General features: G+C 37.6%; 1 protein-coding gene across 2 annotated transcripts in view; it reads left to right on the top strand.

Annotated features, from left to right (window-relative positions):
- Window positions 1-12,830, top strand: part of LOC140779401 (cellulose synthase-like protein G2) — a 41,098-nt gene extending 28,268 nt beyond the window's left edge. The window contains exons 2-8 of one of the 2 annotated variants that reach the window (XM_073124443.1): window positions 9,926-10,030; window positions 10,747-10,878; window positions 10,966-11,178; window positions 11,274-11,388; window positions 11,471-11,652; window positions 11,725-12,078; window positions 12,160-12,830. In XM_073124443.1, the coding sequence (XP_072980544.1) occupies window positions 9,926-10,030; window positions 10,747-10,878; window positions 10,966-11,178; window positions 11,274-11,388; window positions 11,471-11,652; window positions 11,725-12,078; window positions 12,160-12,696 (1,638 nt within the window). In that variant the 3' untranslated portion in view covers window positions 12,697-12,830. The remainder of the gene's footprint in view (window positions 1-9,925; window positions 10,031-10,746; window positions 10,879-10,965; window positions 11,179-11,273; window positions 11,389-11,470; window positions 11,653-11,724; window positions 12,079-12,159) is intronic. The other variant, XM_073124452.1, reaches the window with a different exon arrangement.
- Window positions 12,831-19,538: the final 6,708 nt, after the last annotated feature.

Here is a 19,538-nt window from a genome sequence, read left to right as displayed (position 1 = left end):
GGCCATAGGATCGCGACTACAATCATTCACAAGTGCGTCCTAATCCTCGTGCTCATTAGGGCATCCTCACACTTTCTATCAACTATATCAGATTTCATGCTTTTCTTTTAAATGATAGATCATATGTATTTTATCCAGTACTACAACAGATCATGCAACTCAGAAATTTAGGTGGTAAAGAGGCCAAAAGAACAATGATGCATTGTAGTTTTCAACCATGTATCTAACACATGCATCCCCATACCAATATATCGCATGCATACTCATGCTAGAGATTATCTCGATATAAACTCATAATATTATAGTGATCTCCAATCATCTCTATATATCACCAATATATTCATATCCCAGATTAGTCTAATCAAATGCATGATAAAATATGCTCATTTTAAATCATCTCTAGATAAAGTCATATAATCATGCTGAAGGTCAAAACATGCATATACATAATTATATAATATATTCTAATTTGAGAAAGGTATCTAGGGTATAAGACTACTCACCATCTTATCAGAAGACCCAACACACGTATCTCTCACGTCTATCAATCAATCATCACTCATTGCTATTAAGGTTCTCGGGGTCTCAAATAAGGGGGTTCGGAGTCTGAAAATATTTAAGTAGTATGAAGTCAGTCGTTTATCCGATCATAATCCATTCGAGTAAAAATATAATAATTTATTAGGTTTGAAAGATAATTACATTCATAGGATAAATTTAAGGGTTATTTGCACCAAAATCCTACTTGGTTTTCGATTTGGCAGCCCAGGGTCATTTTCAGTTTTCCTTGCACTTGAGGCTTTTTTTCATATTTTTCTTCCAACTTTGCCCTTCTCGTACTTGAGTATTGCATTAAATGCCGTAGATAGAGAGCAGAGAGAGAAATCAATATTTTTTACGTGAAGTTGATTGACTAGACATTGTAGGAACGGATTGAGCTACTTCTTCTAATTTGTGCATTTGGGAACTTATCTTCATTATATCCATAAGAATGGAACATCTATCTGACTGTAATGTGAGAGTTTCGTTTCACTATAATAGTGCTATTATTTTGGACGATAAGAAGAGATTTTTGCACTAAAAGTCGGTTGTATCATTCACAGAAGTATAAGCAGATAGTGTAGTTTGTTAGTTTTGAAGTCGAAGTTCTCCAAAGTAATGTGAATCCCTCCAAGTAAGTTTGAAGTCTTTTTGAAAGTACCTATTCCCTTCGGACAACCACGATATATTTGTCGATATCTTCGAAGATAATTATATTGTAGAGATGTATGATCTGTCATCATTATTTTGTTGAGCTATACAAATTTTTGGAACGAGGAAAGAGAAGGATTTATCCGGGTGAGTTAATATTTTTATGTTCGTGATCACATTGAACATACGTAGGGAAATTACTTTTTCTTACTTTAATGATGACATTGAATATAAAAGTCGTTATTGATTAACATATGTCGTACTTTAATGATGACATTCGTAATATAGCTATGAATTTCGTAATTGAACTATGAATTTAGCTATGAATTTTACAATTGAACTACGAATCTCGAAATTGAACTATTAGTTCAACTATAAATTTCATAAATGAAGTACGAATTTGGCTATCAATTTTTCAATTGAACTACGAATTTAGCTACGAATTTTGAAATTGAACTATTAGTTCAACTACGAATTTCGTAATTAAAGTACGAATTTAGCTATGAATTTTGCAATTGAACTATGAATTTAGCTACAAATTTTGAAATTGAACTATTAGTTCAACTACGAATTTTGTAATTGAACTATGAATATAATAGCTAAATTCGTAATTGAACTACGAATTCCATAATTGCACGACGAATTTCGTAATTGCACGACAAATTTAGTTACAAATTTCATAATTGAACTATGAATTTAGTTACGAATATTGTAACTAAATTACGGTTTCCTTAATATTTTACCATTGTCATGTTATTGATGTTATTTTACGGCAATCCATATGAAAAATTCTATGAATGAGTAGCTGCCTATTGTTTCAAATGTTCCAAATCCTAGCAATATTAATTTGGATACTTTAGGGGCAAGAGGATCATCTCTTTTCAATCATCTTGCTGATCAGCCCTTTGACGTAAATAGATAGTATGTACCCAAAGTGAGGTTGATTCTCCTATACATGATCCTGGTAACATTGTCACAGCAAATGTTATTGATTATATCGGTTCGTCTTTAAATAAGGAAACGGATCCCAATCTTCAAGAAGAATTCTCTATCTTTGATTCTATTGATCCATCTCTAACCAATAAAGGTGATGTGCCGACAAGCTTGTGCATTCAACCTCATGGTGATAATAAACATATTTCAAGTACTATTGATTATGTAGAATCTTATGTACAACATTTAAAAATCCTTCTAGCTGAAGTGGCACAATATATCACATCAAATGATCTATTTATAGGACAGATGTTTCATAACTCATCAGAGTTTGCAAAAGCACTGAAATCATTTGCTATCATGAGTAAATTTGAATTGAAGCCTATTAAAACTAACCCTCAAAAGTTTATTGTCTGATATAGTTTACAGGAATGTCCATAGAAGATAAAGGTTATAAAGATAGCAGGTGTTGATACATTCAGGATAAAGTATCTTATTGGACAGTACGCACACAGCAGAGATATATTGGGAGGGAATATAAGAAATGTATAAGATTATTCATACGTGATGAAGTGCATGAGTAGGTCCTAAAGAGTACTAAAGCATACACTCCAAAGATAATTCAAGTTGAAATGCAGAAAAAATTTGGTGTTTCAATAGGTTACTATAAGGCATATCATGCTAAACGGAAGGCAATATAGATCTGTAGCAACTATGAGGAATCTTACAAGTGTGGTTGCAAGGCTACCTCCGTGAGTTTAAAAAGAAAGATCCTGATATAGTAACTAAATTTCAATGGGCTAACTGTGGACGTTTTAAGCGTGTATTTTGGGCTTTTGGTGTATTCTTGCATTCATCCAAGTCACACTTGCGGCCATTGCTCAGCATCAACACTACTTTCTTAACTCGCAAGTATAGAGGTTGCTTACTTGTTGCGACAAGTTTGGATGCCAATAATTAAATCCTTCTAATAGCATTTTGTGTTACTCAAGCTGAAAATATTGAATCATGGACCTAGTTTTTATATCATCTTCGGGTATCAATTGAACCATTCGAGCATATGACGATATTATCAGATAGGCAAAAAGGGCTGATTCGTGCAGTGGATGATGCATTTCCTAAAGCTTGTTATGGATATTGTATGGTGCACCTCTCCTAAAACCTGCCAAATGCTCCAAAGGGTTCTCCTCAGTATAATAAGTTTTAGGCAGCAGCACAAGCTTATAGGGAGATAGAGTTCAATTACCTCATGGAGCAGATGAAACAAGAGTTTCCTCAACAGTATGCTTACATAAGTAAAATTCCTACAAGTATGTGGGCTAATTATTATTTTTTGGGTAGAAAAATACTCTACACTAACAACCAATATGTCTAAAAGCCTAAACAATGTTATTCGTCAATTGAAGGCTATGCCTGTATAGTATTTGATGAAGATGACAAGACAAAAGATAACTGAATTCTATTTTAATCGAATAGCACTTGTCGAAAAATGCAGTACTAGTATGGTTAAAAAAAATTGAAGATGCTCTAGACATTTCTCGTGAAAATGCTCGATTTGTGAATGTCATTCTATCCTCTGTTTCTGAATTTCAGATCAACACCTTTGATGGAAGTTATGTTGTGAACATTGAAAAAGGAACTTGTAGTTGTCACGCGTGGGATATCTTTGGAATTCCATGCACACAAGGTGTTGCTGCTCTAAGCTTTAGGCATCTTGATCCTTATGAGTTTTGTGAGAGATATTTCACTAAAGAAATATATTTAGCTACATATTTAGACTCAATTCCACCTACTGCATCAAAGGAAGTGTGGCCACCGAGTCCCTTGAATGAGATTGAAATGCTACCTCCCTTAGTAAGACTTCAACCTAGTTGAAAGCAAAAGAAAAGGAAACCGTTGTAGAGTGAAAACCAAGGAGTATGAATGATACCTCACTTTGGATTTTTCGTCTTGTCTTTATTGGTTCATTCACATCTCCGATCACTTGTGACAGTGGGTGATTTAGTTTCACTCTAGCAGATGGTTCTAATACGGTGCAGTCATCTTTGTTCATTTCAACCCTATCCTCGTCTTGTTTCTCAATTTCCAGTTCAAGATCCTTTCCAATGTCTTCATCATGTGTACCTTTCCAGATTTCATAAGTAGTCATTTTTGTACTTAGTCTTATATAAACACGATTTATAACATGTACCGCTGTATTTTGATACGATTCGGACTTCACCGACGTCGTCTCGAGCATGGATTCATTTTAGGAGTGTTTTTATTTCATGTTTTAGTGTTTATTCATTCAAATAAGTTTTCTGTAATTCGCGTTCAAACTTGGGTGGAGTGAGTTCGAACGCGGTTTGTGAACGTGGGTGAAGAGAGTGCACTATGCGTTCGAACGCACTGTGAACACCTGCATCGCGTTTGCAAATACCGAGAGGGGCATTCAATCGCGCGTTCGAACGCATGCATCGCCTTCGCAAATCCAGAGGAGTGAACTCAGTACGTTCAAATGCGGTCGGGCGAGTTCGAACGCGGTCGGCGAAAATTATATTTTTAGGGTTAATTTTGAGTTGTTGGTTAGCCTTTAAAAAGATGTGGATGGCAAGCAAAGTCATGATTGATTATTGAATATTGAGATTGAGTTTTGCCTTGCCTCCTTCGTCTTCTTCGCTCCCATTCTCTCAATCCCCGGCGACGCCACTTCTAACCTCCCTCGACCAGCCAATCACCCTAGTCCCTTAGGGGTGGCCCTCTCCTCCCCCTTCTTTCACTCTATCCAACACTTGCCCTAACCCTTCCATCAACCATAACCCTTACACCACCATTTTTTACCGGTACCACCCCATTAACGCCGGTCCATCTTCAACAACCATTACCTAGGATCACGTGCCTCCATCCACGGATCCAAAATAGACCACCTGACCTTCGTCCACTAATCGAACGATATCCTGGGATCCCCATATCCGATTCGCCTAAAGCTAGATTTGTCGGAAAGCTCTTTTCTGGGTCTACAACATATCAAAGTTTCACGTCGATCCGACGGCGACATATTTCGGGATCCTATTTTAAAGTTCCGTGCCAGATCTAGTCCAGATCAGGAAATTGGAAGAGATCGAACCTTAGCCTAAGGGGAGATCATATCAAGTTGGTATCAGAGCTCCATAGACTGAGGCGAGATCGTATCATATTGACCACCTCTGCCCAAAACCTTTGAGGAACCTTTTTAGCGTGAAGCATAACCCTAGCCATTTCCTGCACAACTCGGTTCTTCATTTCCATAATCCCGTTCTAAGAGAATCACAAAATATGAAAAAAATTTCATTTTCAAATTCTCTACCATGACCAGAACGAATCCTAACTAGGGTAGTAGATTTTTCATTCTGTAATTTCAAGCATAATGTTTTAAAAACTTCAAAGGTTTCAGACTTCTCACGTAAAAAGGCAACCCAAGTAAATCTGGAATAATCATCGACCGTTAAGAATATATAGCATTTACCTCCAAGACTTTCTGATTTTATTGGACCCATTAAGTCCATGTGGACTAATTGTAGCACACGGTCAGTGGTAGCTACATTTACCTTCTTATGTGAGATCCTAATTTGTTTTCCAATTTGACACGAACTGCACACTTTTTCCGACATTTTTATCATCTTAGGTATTCCTCTTACCACTTCTTGTTTGGACAGATTAAATAATTTCTTGTGATTCACATGTCCAAGACGTTGATGTCAAAGATCTGCAATATCGAAAAAGGCACTGTTACATTTCAATTTATGTGAAGTTCCAACAACATAGCAATTATCAGATGTTCTAGATCCATAGCATATAACATTACCATCATTATCTAAAATAGTAAAATCATTTTTAGAGAATTTTACCTCATAATCTTCATCACAAAATTGACTGATGCTTAGTAGATTTGCTTTCAAGCCCTTAATATAAAGAACATTCTCAAGACTAGGAACACCTGGAGTATTTACCTTTCCTTTACCTATTACTTTGGATGAATTACCATCTCCGAATGTCACAACTCCCCCTTCATGTTTTTCGAGATTAGAAAACAAGGACTTGTCACTCGACATATGTCTTGAACAGCCACTGTCTAAATACCACAAATCAAAATTTAAAGCTTTCAAGGTTATATGCACAACATAACATTTCAAATCACTTTTGTTGACCCATATGGCCTTTGTTTTCATCCCATAAATGAAAGCACTTCTAGGTTTTTGCAAAAATTTGCAATGAGGTCGAATATACCCTAGAATGCCGCAATGATAGTATGTCGGAACAAACCCTTTTCTACTCACTTTTTGTCGAGGAGTGTGACTAAAGTTTACCTTTGGTGCCGTTGAAGATTCACCAATTTGTAGATTCAACTTCAATTTAGAAGCATTCATCCAGGATTGCTTTGTAAATATGGTTGATGACTTCAGATATTCTTCCTTTTGTATACCTGCAAAAACGAAGACAGTTTTGTTATTATTTGAATTACCAGTGTATCCAACACCATACCTGTCTTTTCCAGAAATCTGAGTTTTTAGAATCTCGTTAAGCTTGTTCTTTCCTTTTAGAAATGTCACTTCCTTATGCAATCACTCTAGTTCAATTTCATCAGCCTTCATTTTATTTTTTGCATTGTCAAGTTGTTCAGAAAGGTCTCTAACACGTTCAAGTTCCAATTTGTACTTCTCCTCAAATTGAATTCTTTCTGATTCGATTACCTTGAGTTTAAGATTGCTTTTCTTGAGTTTAAACGACTCTAGGTACAAGTCATTATATGCCTTTTGAATTTTAGATTCATCTTCCTTAGCTGGTAACATATCAAGATCATCTATACTATCAGTATCAACAATAGAGTCAGTATTAAGTAGAGAAGAGGTAAAGGCTACAAAGTTTTCTTCGTCTTTTTCAGAATCATCATCAGATTCTTCTGAGTCATCCCAAGTAACTTTCATAGCTTTACCCTTCCTCTTAAAACGATTAGGGCATTCTTGTGCGATGTGTCCAAAATCAGAATATTCAAAATATCGAACTTTATTCTCAGAATTCTTATTTTTCTGTTTGACATTGTTGTTACCACCTGTATTCAAACTCACAGTATTCTTCTTTTTCACAAAGGCTTTGCTTTTCTCAAGTTTTTCAACATTCAACTTGTTTGGCTTCCGAAAGAATTTATTGAACTTTTTGACAAACATGGCCAACATCTCAACATTTAAATCACTTTCATCATCAAACTCCTCTAAATTTTGTTCAACTATGGATAGGGCCATCCGTTTAGATTTCCTCGGTTTTGAAAGACTGGACTCAAATGTTTGTAGATTTCCTACCAATTGTTCAACTTTCATAGAATCGATGTCCTTACTTTCCTCAATAGCTGTAACTTTTGCTTGAAACTTTTCTGGAAGAGACCTAAGGATCTTACGGACAATTCTATTTTTAGGAATTTTCTCTCCTAGGTTGAAACTGGAGTTGACTATATCACTCAATTTTGCATAGAACTCATCAAATGTCTCATTCTCCTCCATACGTAGAGTTTCAAAACTAGTAGTCAACCTCTGAAGTTTCGAAAGTTTTACAGCAATAATTTCTTCATGAGTTGTTTCTAAGATCGTCCAAGCTTCTTTTGCTATCTCACAAGTAGAAATTCTTCTAAATTCTTCCGAGAAAACACAACTAAAAATTACATTTATTGCTTTGCTATTCCAACCAACTTTTTCATAATCTGTCTTATCCCATGACTCAATCGGTTTCTCAACAAACTTATCATTCACCATGTACATTGGTGGACTCCAACCGTTCACAATGGCCATCCATACTCGCTCATCTATAGACTTCAAATAAGCTCTCATCCTAGCTTCCCAATATCCATAATTTGATCCATCTAAAATAGGAGGTCTAATAGATGATGATCCATCTCTATGAAAATCCATGCTTATCTGATCTCTCTCAAAGGGTGAGAGAACCTGCTCTAATACCAATTGAAAAAACCCTAGACACACGTATGTATCTAACCTTTAGGCAATGATATCGTTCGTTCGCTTAAGTAAAAGTCAAAAGAAATATTAAAAATGAAAGTAGAGATGAACGCCAAGATTTTAACGTGGAAAAACCTAAAACGGGAAAAAAACCACGGATCCAAACTTGGATCAAAACCAATCACTAGAATATTAACAGTTATAAGACTGACTCACAAAACAACCCGTCGATCTAAACGACTTTGTTCCTCTCAGTCTTGCTCGTTAGAACCCACGACTCACTACTTCTCATGATTGAAGTCTAACCTCAGTAGCCCTCGAGATTGATCTTTCGTCTATATCGCTCTTAAGACGAAAGATTAAGTTTTTGTAGATGAGTAGAACCTTGTTAGTTGAAGAACCAATGTAGTCTCAAGAAGTCTCTTTCAATAATGCTTCTTCAACCACCCTAGAGATAGGGCATCACAATCCTTATATATGATCTCCAAGATAGAGTCAAATCTAAGTCTTATCCGTACTCACGAAAATCTAATAAATTGCAAACTTCATAGATGCGTTCAAACGAGCCCAAGTGCGTTCAAACGTGATAGCTTGAATTCTTTAGGTTGCGTTCGAACGCATTTGTGAACGCTACTCTCGGTCTATGTGAACGTAGTACCCGCGTTCGAACGTGTTTGTGAACGTTGCTCTCGGTCTGTGTGAACACACCCGCGTTCAAACGCGTTTGTGAACGCATTGCGTTCGAACGTGTTTGTGAACGTGGTGTAAACTCAACAGCTTTTCTCCAATAATCTTGCAATTCTTCAAACCAGAGATATTCTAGACTTGTATAAAGCTCATATATATATATAAAAATACACTTATAATATTTTATACATAATTGCCAACAATTAAAAAACCTAACACTTTACATTATATCTCACTTACCGCAGCCATCTTTATCTTCCATGACCCCAACTCATATTTCACTATCCATATTCATTCGGCCACTATTGACATTTGATCATTCCACCCATTTTATTTTTCGATCTACTCATCCGATCGACGAGAGGAACAACATATCTGAATCACAACTTTTTTTTAGACGGTATCGATTAGCACTATTCAGAGTGTATGTCCTTTCAAAAAAGACATATTTTCATATGGAATAACACATTTTTAACAAAAAAAATTTAATTATTTGGTAAAAATAAGAATACTCATTCTTCTAACACACATTTTTAATAAAAGGGTACTATCATAAAAGAACACATCCTTTCATATAGAAAGACGCACCTCTTCAAATTCAACGGTCGCTTTAAAACTGATTCTTTTTTACTTTTTTCTATCAAATTGAATAAGTAAATACATTATATTGAAATAGTCTTTGATCTCTTTCAATTCCACCATCGACCGAATTGAATAAGTTTGTCATCACCAAAATATTATTAAGAGGATATGATCTAGAGTTCGTTCCCTTAAATATGTTTATTATTTCACCCTTGAGAGGCCTACATTTTTTTAGTCATGCTATCTTCTAGAAGTGACATTAAGGGTTCCTCATATAGGATGAGTAGTACTAGTGGTTAATAAGTCAGATTATTAGATTCACCTGGTTAAGATTCCTCTTATACCCATTTAAGAGCTTCATGCAACTCTTAAAGGCAATATAATAAAGAGGTCAAAAGATCACTTCTAAAATATAATACATATCCGTATTTTATCTCATTGTATTACTTTTTACAGAAAATTTTCTTATGCACGATTTGTTCTATATGCGGTAAATATCAAAATTGACATCTACATATGAGCATCAAAAACAACACAGTTATGAGATCGATGAATGTCAATTATCACAGCTTGAATATGACAATTTCAAGGAGAGCATAAAGAAGGCAGTTGATAATGCCAGAAATACTAATGGCTTGACTGGAAAGGGCAAAGACCGTCTTCCTTATATTGAGGTAAATTAATCTAGTAACATTTAGCTTTTGCTATGAAATGAAAATCAATGATTTTCATCATAAAAGATCTTACTAATTTCATAATACCTGAAAGTGTGATGTTTAGTGCTATTTTAACAAGAAAAGATGGCTTCTAAAAATCGATGTTAATTCTCTGACAAATTCAATTGTTTCAGCCTTTTGGATTTGCTACAGCTATTGTATTTTTCGTTTCTTATATTTTGGTTCTAATCTAGTTTTGTTTACACTCTAAATCTAAATATAAATATTTATATATATATATATATATATATATATGTACTTGCTCTAAGCTACAACTAAGATTTCCCAAAGTTTATGCACCAAACAAGTGTTATCATCATTGCCAACCTCAGATATTTTTTCAAATTTTACTGTCACATAGCTTTCAAACTTTGTCTTACAATGCTATAAAAGGTCTATTTAACGAACTTTAGTCATATTAAATTAAGCTGAAAAAGCCTTAGCAATTTATGACGGTGAATCAAATAAAAATCGATGTTACATGGAACCAAACATTTGTTTTATAAGGAAAACTTTATACTAGACAAACTATATAGATTGATACATAGATTCATTACTAGATGATTTGTTTGAAAACCTATCCAGCAACCCCCAATAGGTAGTTTATCATTAATCTTTTATTTATGATTACATTAAGTAATCCAATCTTTCCCCTTCGCACGGCTGTCTTCCAGATTATGAAGGATGAGGAACAAAGAATGACAGAGTTAGAGAAACAACCTCAGATTCCTCCATTAATTTACATCTCTCGTGAAAAGAAGAAGAGCTATTCTCACCAATTCAAGGCTGGTGCATTGAATGTTCTTGTGGGTTAAACTCTTATCTTCTCATCTCCTCCATTTCTATGTTTTACAAGCACTAATAAATTAGAGTTATTGTGGTCTTCTCTCCAGCTCCGCATCTCAAGCATCATCAGCAATTCCCCCTATATTTTGGTACTAGACTGTGACATGTACTGTAACAACCCTATTTCCGCTCGCCAAGCGATGTGCTTCCACCTTGATGCCCAAGTCTCCCCCTCTTTGGCTTTCGTTCAATTCCCTCAGGCCTTCCACAACATCAGTAAGAATGACATATACTCTTCTGGACTAAGAACATACTTCAAGGTACAATTATTGGAGGGAGCAAAAGATTCTGTGTAAGTTTTTGTTTAAAAAGAAATTTAAGCCGGAATGATGTGACTAGTGCTCTCCATCTACAGATTCTATGGAAAGGCATGGATGGTTTCAGGGGTCCAGTTCTGTCTGGTACTGGATTTTACATCAAGAGAGATGCATTGTATGGTGCAGAACCCGGCCATGCATCAATAAGAGAAGGTAATATCATCATTTTAATTAATAACTCCTTGAAGTTCATTGGGCCACTGTACTTGCGCTTACTAAGTTTAGCGGCTTGCAGAGTTCAACTCCGTAGGGATCTCAGCACTTAAGCAAATCTTCGGTTCTTCCAACGAGTTCATTGTATCCTTACGCGAAAAAAGGAGTAACAATGCCACTAGGACTAAAGCTTACTCACTTCTACAAGAGGCAATCCGTCTGGCTTCATGTTCTTATGAGAATGACACACAATGGGGTCACCAGGCAAGCTTAAGCAGTCTAAACGGATAAACGTCATAGATTCATAACAATCTTATCAAATCTTATCTTCTTCAGGTAGGGTTCTTGTATGATTCAGTAGTTGAGGACTACTTCACAGGCTTCCATTTGCACTGTCGAGGATGGTTATCTACTTACTTATGCCCATCAAAGCCGGCATTCCTCGGGACTGTACCGATCAATTACAGTGATACGCTGGTTCAAAGCAAGAGATGGGCAGCCGGATTGCTTGGAGTTGGCTTATCAAAGTATTGTCCTCTCACATTCGGGATTTCAAGTAGGATTAATTCTGTCCTTCAATGTATGTGCTATGCCTGGCTCGCTCTGCTCCAACTCTTCCCCTTTGCTTTATTTTGGTACGGTATCATCCCCCAGTTGTGCTTGTTGAATGGCATTCCCTTGTTTCCTAAGGTAAGTAAAATATCCGTTGTTATTTAAACTCCATTAGTTGGCACTTTTAGTACTTCACCAATGATTGACAAAGTCTTCCAGGTTTCAAGCCCTTGGTTTGCTGCCTTTGTTATAGTTTATGCTTCATCCATATCTCAACATATAATGGAAGTCATCATCTCTGGGCAATCCCTCAAGGCATGGTGGAATGAGCAAAGACATTGGTTGATAATTGCAGTCACCAGCCAGTTCTTCGCATGCGTGAATGTGATCATGAAACTGGTCGGCGTCAGAGAAGTAGACTTCGAGCTGACAAACAAGGCGATCGACGAGGACCAACTCAAACGGTATGAGAATGAGCAGTTTGATTTCCAAGGAGCCTCATCGATGATCCTTCCTGCAACAACACTTAGTCTCCTAAACATGGCGACGCTGATCCGAGGAGGGTGGAGGATGATCATGGAGAACAGCTTTGATGAATTGTTTGCACAGCTCTTCATTTCATGCTATATCTTGGCACTTAGCTATCCATTGCTTGAAGGGATTTTATTTAGGCGCGACAATGGAAGAATTCCGACCCGCATTTCTTTATGGTCGATTGCAATAGCAATTGTACTGTCATGTTTGATTGGTCAATAGAATGATTAAACCATGTCGTGTTTTCAGATTGGATCAACAATTAAATCTGGGTTTGTACAAGATAATCTGTTATTTGAGACGATCCTCTTGGGTTATTAGAAAGTCAAATAAAATTAGATCTTTCATCTCTAGTTCACTTCCGGATTATAATTTTCCCATTCTAGATTAGGAAATACCATGGAGGCCGAGGAAATAAAGTTTGGCAGAGAACGAAAGTTTGGAAACCAAAATAGACACCTGTAGGGGTGAAAACGGGTTGGATTAACTGCGATCTGACTCGCTATCCGACCCAATTCAGATTCGATTTGGATAGAAAATTTTTATCTGATTCGGATACGAATTCAGATACGGATAGAGTTTTTGAAAAAAATTTGGATATGGATTCGGATACGAGTTGGATATATTTTTCAGATTCGGATATGGATATCGGATATCGTTTACCTGCATATTTTTTTGAATGATTCACAATTGTTAGTTTGCTTATTTAAATAGTAAATATTAATATTATTACTAATAATACATTATATATTATTTATAGAGATTAATTTCTCTAATTTTACATATTTGACATACAAAAAATTTATTTGTTGTAAAACTCTTGATATTTTTGTTTTAATTATATCTAAATAAAATATTATAATTCTTTTAAATTCAATCAATATCCGTTTAAGATCTGATTCTCTATCAAAAAATTATCCATATCCGTTTAGTTACGATATGGTTTTAAATTTTGCTATCCGTCCAATATCCGTATCCAAAATCCGTATCCAGACTAAAAATATGGATCCGGATATGGGTTGAGCATTATCCGATCCGTTTTCATCCCTACCTTTAGGACAAGATGGACGGAAGCATAGTGGATTGATGCGATCGAGGTTAGATTAGACATTATAGGGACATTGGGCTCGATGAATCAAGTCTAGTTATCTTATCTTCTTATTTGGTTTAATTAGAGTCCAAATAGGTTAGAGTTTATTTAATTAATTAAGTTTAGTTTAGTTAACTTCTGTGCACTTTCGAAAAAATATTTAAAAAATATTCTTCACCGAATATTATGAAATCAATTGGAGAAGATTAGTGATATCCTAATCTAGAACTTTCATATTTGAAGCTCAATCAGATTCAGACTCTATTTGTGGCAGAACAAAACACTAATCAAAGCTAGATAGAAGACTAATTTAGCTAAGTCACATTTATCTCTACTTTATGCTTATCTCTAATGTAAGCCCTTAAGGCAAATTCTAATATGAGTCAATTTAGGACTAGCATCTATATATATGTGCAATGCAAGCCTAAATAAATCAATAATGTGATCCGAGTCTGATTGGGACGATCCATGGGGATATTGGGCTTGATGGATCGAGTATATATATCTTTTAATTATTTCATGATATAAGCCTTTAAGGCAAATCTAGTTTAGTTATGTGAGCCATTAAGATAAGTCCAAATAAGTCATAAAAGTTCTTATGGCAAGTCTAGTTAAATGAAATAAGCATTTAAGCCAAGTCCAATTAAGTTATATAAGCCTTTAAGGTAAATCCTAATTCGAGTTGTGTCAGCCTTTAGAGCTAATTTTAGTAGAACTCATTATACTCGACCTTTATATATAGAGGGTTGGGCTCCTTTGTTAATTATCCAAGCATTGAGAAATTATTTTAGCCTTAAGATTATCTTAGGAGTAAGAGTAAAATAATTTAGGAGTAGAAGTACAATAATTCTCTCTTCTACACCACCACCGCCTATTGACTCTCTCTCTCTCTCTCTCTCTCTCTCTCTCTCTCTCTCCCCATCATACTCCATATTCTTCCTCCACTACCACCACGACCATCATCCCTCCTACAACTAAGATCCACCATCTTCCATCATCTCCATCAATCATTATTCACCCTAACCGAAGCCTAGATCCCCCTTGTTGCAGATCAACTCTAATTGGTCCGTAACAATTTAGTATCAAAGTTATTGTTATTTGCGGACCAGATGACAACCACATGAGGGATGGCAACAAGAGTAACCGAGGAGACGTCCATGATCATGGATCCAGCACCGGCGACGACTACTCGATTGCTCAAGAACCTAAGCCCACTACTAGAACCACCAACCCCACCACTCTTGATAGCTTAGTCGGAGGTGTTACAATCCTTGCAATCAATACAAGCATTCATGGCAGAGATGGTGATGCAAATTAGGTCAAATTAGGTCGCATAATGAGGACGTTGGGCTCGATTGATTAAACCTATTTATCTTTTGGTTGATTCGTACTTATGTAAACCCTTAAGGTAAGTCTAGTTAAGTCATGTAAGCAATTCAGCCTCTAAATCAAGTCCTAGTTCGAGTTTTATAAGCTTTTAGGGTAGCTAAGTCCGAGTAAGACTCATTGTATCCAACCTCTATATATAGAGGGGCTGGGCTTTTTTATTTATTAATCCAAGTATCCAAGCATTGAGAATTAATTAAGTTTAGTTATTTTTTTTATCATAGTCGTTAGAACGTCTTTATCTTCATAGGAGTAGATTATAACCGTAGAACCCTTCCAAGCACCGAAACCCTAGCCACCACCTTTCTCCAATAGCGACCCTACTATACGGCCATCCACCACCACCCTTTGCCGTCCGCCACCTTGCGACGGTTGCTACAATATCGAATATTTACCGTTCTAGTCTGTTCTGACCTTGCTCCACTATTTAAATTATATCTTTTCATCAAAGATATTTAATTAGTGTGAAATTAGAGCCATTAGAATCCTATATCATGATGCTACGACGACCTAAATTTTCATAATTTTCTTACGTCCGAATTGATTCAGATCTGGTTCATAACATTAGGATCAGAGTTGATCCTCCAACCTTCATCCATATTTTTAAAGATATCATCTAATCTAGCCATCCAATATGCGGAAAATTAGATTCACTAGAAAGATCTTTTCTAGGGCTACAACCTATTAAAATGTAATATTGATCCAACAACTAGGTCTACCAAAAACTCTCTTAGGAGTTCCATACAAACTTTTGCCCAGAAATTGATTTGAATTAGGACAAGCCTATTCATAACGTTGGTATCAAAGGAAACATTCCTCGGATAATGGTGAGCATGTGATTTTTAAGCTAAACTAGGGGAGAGCATGGCCATGGAGGACCAAGAACTCATCTCCATTCCTGTGGAGTTTTTCTCAACACCATCAGCCACCGTCGACGATGAGCCACTAGTGTGGGCGAAGGCACTGGTAGAGTCCATGGACTCATTGCAAGAATCATCGAAGAGAGCAACAAAGAGATCTGAGAGGATCGAGAAATACCATAATAGATTTATCCTACTTAGTTAGTGAAACACCCACTTTTAAAAATTACGTGTTCCTCACATGGAGAGTTCCACGTGATTCTCACGTGACCTGTCAGTAAAATAATCTCACAAAGTATTTGGATAAATCTAGAAATACCATAATAATATTCCAATAAATAATCCAAAGTTACAATTATTACAGGCCTCAACAAGCCTCTAGGAATACAAGTACATACACAAATTTTAAAAATAAAAACCCTCGCAGGGGCTAAGTCTAACTAGAAATAATAGAATAAACAATACTAAATAGGAAAATGAATCTGCTACTCCTCGATATCCACGTCCTCCATAATTAGCTCTGAAATATTTCCACCACAATGGCAGTGAGTACGGGCCCAACAAGTATAATCCAATAGTAATCTATGAATATTGTATTGCATGATAAATAGAAATATAAATCCATAAACATATCAAGGAAATGTGTACAGTACAATTTTTAATAACTTTCATCATCATAGCTCAATATACATAAAAATCTACATAGAAACCGAATCACTAATGACATATCTCATAAAGCAACATAATATTGAGGGGGACTAGTCATCTAGCGATATTATCGCCCATACATGCCTGACGACGCTGCATATGACTGGTTGTTTGTAGCCATCAAACTAAGGACCCCAATCGTAGGCCCATCAACACTGCTCTAGTAAATCATCGCATAGAGCAGAATCATTACTTGTAGCTGAATCATCGCACAGAGTAGAATCATCACATACGGCGCGTAAGAGCACACAGCTCGATAGACATCCTGACCTTGCATCCTCGGATACCGCTAGAACTATAACCCTACCTCTTAATCATCTTTACCAATATCATACTAGACTAGTCTCCAACTAGGGCAGTGTAATCACCTGAATGTTCCACTAGCTAATGACCTCAGGTGTAGACCGCTAATATAATACTATATAATACACTCTACCCTTAACCCCGGGTTGAGTGGGTGAGAGGGGCACTGCTTAGTTGGGACTCGACTAACAATGATACGTGCATGTGGTGCCATGACTTTTATTATTTATTATATCATGATCATCAAAGTAATATGTATTATAAACAATGCATGGAGCCTATCATACCTTTGCAATAAGTAGTAATTAATGCAGGTAAGAATTGACATGTAATTAATACAAGTAAAAAATGACATGCAATTATTGCAAGTAAGAAATGACATGTAATTAATGCAGGTAAGAAATGACATATGTATACATTATTCATAGACTAATATAGGATCTACTCGCCTGGGATATCTCTGGAATCCGTCTCTCCTAATTAGTCGGCTCCTCCTGAATTTCGAGTAATATATTATATTGTATTAATTTAAAATGGTCATTTATCGTAAAATTAGAGTCATTCACATTTGCAAGTGTCAAAGATAATTGAAAAGACTAATAAATTCAAATGCCTATTTTAATTATGTATTGTTCCTAATTTTATTAATAACATGGTTGAGAAAATAAATTAAATACAATAAATGTAGCTAACAAAAGTTAAAGGAAAAAAATAAAAGACCAATAATGATTAGCCTATGGTCCATATGTTGGGTTGGGCTCAAGGCTCGACATTGCTTTGCTGAGAAAGTGGGCTGCCGACCTACCTGCAGCCCATTAGGCTAAAGGTGGTGGACTGGGCTCTTGAGGTGAGGAGGTGGGCTATGGGCCTACCACAACCCACTAGGCTTTAAGGGGTGTTGGACTGGACTCAAGGGCTTAGTCCAGCAAGGTGAGGAGGCGGGTTGGGCTTACCGCAACCCACTAGACTTTAAAGGGTATTGGACTAGACTCAAGGGCCTAGTCTAGCACGGTGAGGAGGTGGGCTGCGGCCTACCGCAGCCCACTAAGCTGAAAAGGGGGTGGACCGAGCTCCAGAGCCTAGTCCATCGAAGCCTTGATAAAGGCTTGTGGGTGTAGGCTGCGGCCCACCCCACAGCCTAAATGAGAACGCGGTGGGGGTTGGCCCAACCCCCACTCCTCATCGCCTTCTTCCTAGAGAAGAAAACAGAGGAGAAAGAATAAAAGAAAAAAAGAAAAAAAATGGTGCTGCTGCCGGTGATCCCCGTCACCAGTAGCCAAGCTCCACTGGCCCACTAAGCTGAAAAGGGGGTGGACCGAGCTCCAGAGCCTAGTCCATCGAAGCCTTGATAAAGGCTTGTGGGTGTAGGCTACGGCCCACCCCACAGCCTAAATGAGAACGCGGTGGGGGTTGGCCCAACCCCCACTCCTCATCGCCTTCTTCCTAGAGAAGAAAACAGAGGAGAAAGAATAAAAGAAAAAAAGAAAAAAAATGGTGCTGCTGCCGGTGATCCCCGTCACCGGTAGCCAAGCTCCACTAGCTCCCTAAAGTCGATGAGGTCGACTTGGGTTGCAGCCTGGTTTGAACCATCAGTCAGCATGGCTGATGTGAGGAACGAGGAACTCCATGGCCGGCAGACATGGAGCTACCTAATTGAGTCAAGAATGGGCTTGAAGCCCTCATCTTGAGTACCCACCTCTTTCATGTGAAGGGGTGAGTCAGTTGAGGCTGACGAGCGAGGCCACCACCGCCGATGGTGGCCTCTAATGTCCAAGTAACCCGGTGGTGGGAGGCAACATGGCATCGCCTCCCACACACCCCGTGGGTACCCAAATTGGGTACCCACGGTAAGGGATAATACGGGGAAACTTCCCGGACCGGTGGGTAGTCGACTCGAAGTCACTGGCCGGCGAATTTCTCTGGCAAAGGTAGTAATGGATAAACTATAATTAATCATGATTTACTAAGCAATATTCAAATTAAACTAAAGGGGAGATGGAGGCTAACCCAAGGATTGAGATGAGGGGTTTTTGGTTTGTTGCTGGCGCTCCGGTGACCTACTGTCTATGATGAGGTCTTCAGCGGCTCGGAAGAGAAAAGAGAGGAAGGGTGGAAGAGCGAGAGAGAGAAATTACGAAAAGTAGAAAAGCCCGAGGGAGAAGGGGTTTAAATAGGGACGAGGTGGAGAGGGGAGTGGAGTGGAGTTACACTCCGCTCTAGCGCATTTCTCTCCCACCTCTCGCAACTAACTGCGAGAGGTGGGGGGAGGAAGAAGAAGAAGTCAGTGCGTGCGCTGCGGTTAGAGTGCATGCCCATGACGCGTGTGCTAATTTTTTTTTAACATGGGTGTTACAGTTAGAACCGCCGACCACATCGGAATCAACCACCCAGAGCTCCAAACCGCCACAACCACTCCTCCAGCCACGTTGGAGCCCCTGCTACATCAAAGAAGACCCTGCAATAGCCCCAACATCGTCTTCGTCAACCATGGTGAAAGCTAGGGCCCGAAACCCTAGCCTTCCACAAGTGACAATCTAGGCGTGCTTGGCCCAAATGACCATGTCCAGTACCTTCCATGGGAATCCCGCACCCAAGCTATGGCCTAAACAACATGCAATAAGACCCTAGCACGAACCACCCATGGCTAGTATTTGTCCCAAGTCACTCATGGCTAGGACAAACTATGGCTCCAATAAGTGGGCCCAAGAGCAGAACCT

Source organism: Typha angustifolia, chromosome 3, assembly GCF_048772165.1.
Source record: "Typha angustifolia cultivar Huaian chromosome 3, ASM4877216v1, whole genome shotgun sequence".
Lineage (NCBI taxonomy): Eukaryota > Viridiplantae > Streptophyta > Magnoliopsida > Poales > Typhaceae > Typha > Typha angustifolia.
The sequence above is the reverse complement of the archived record's forward strand: the minus strand, read 5'-3'. Positions and strand labels throughout refer to the sequence as shown.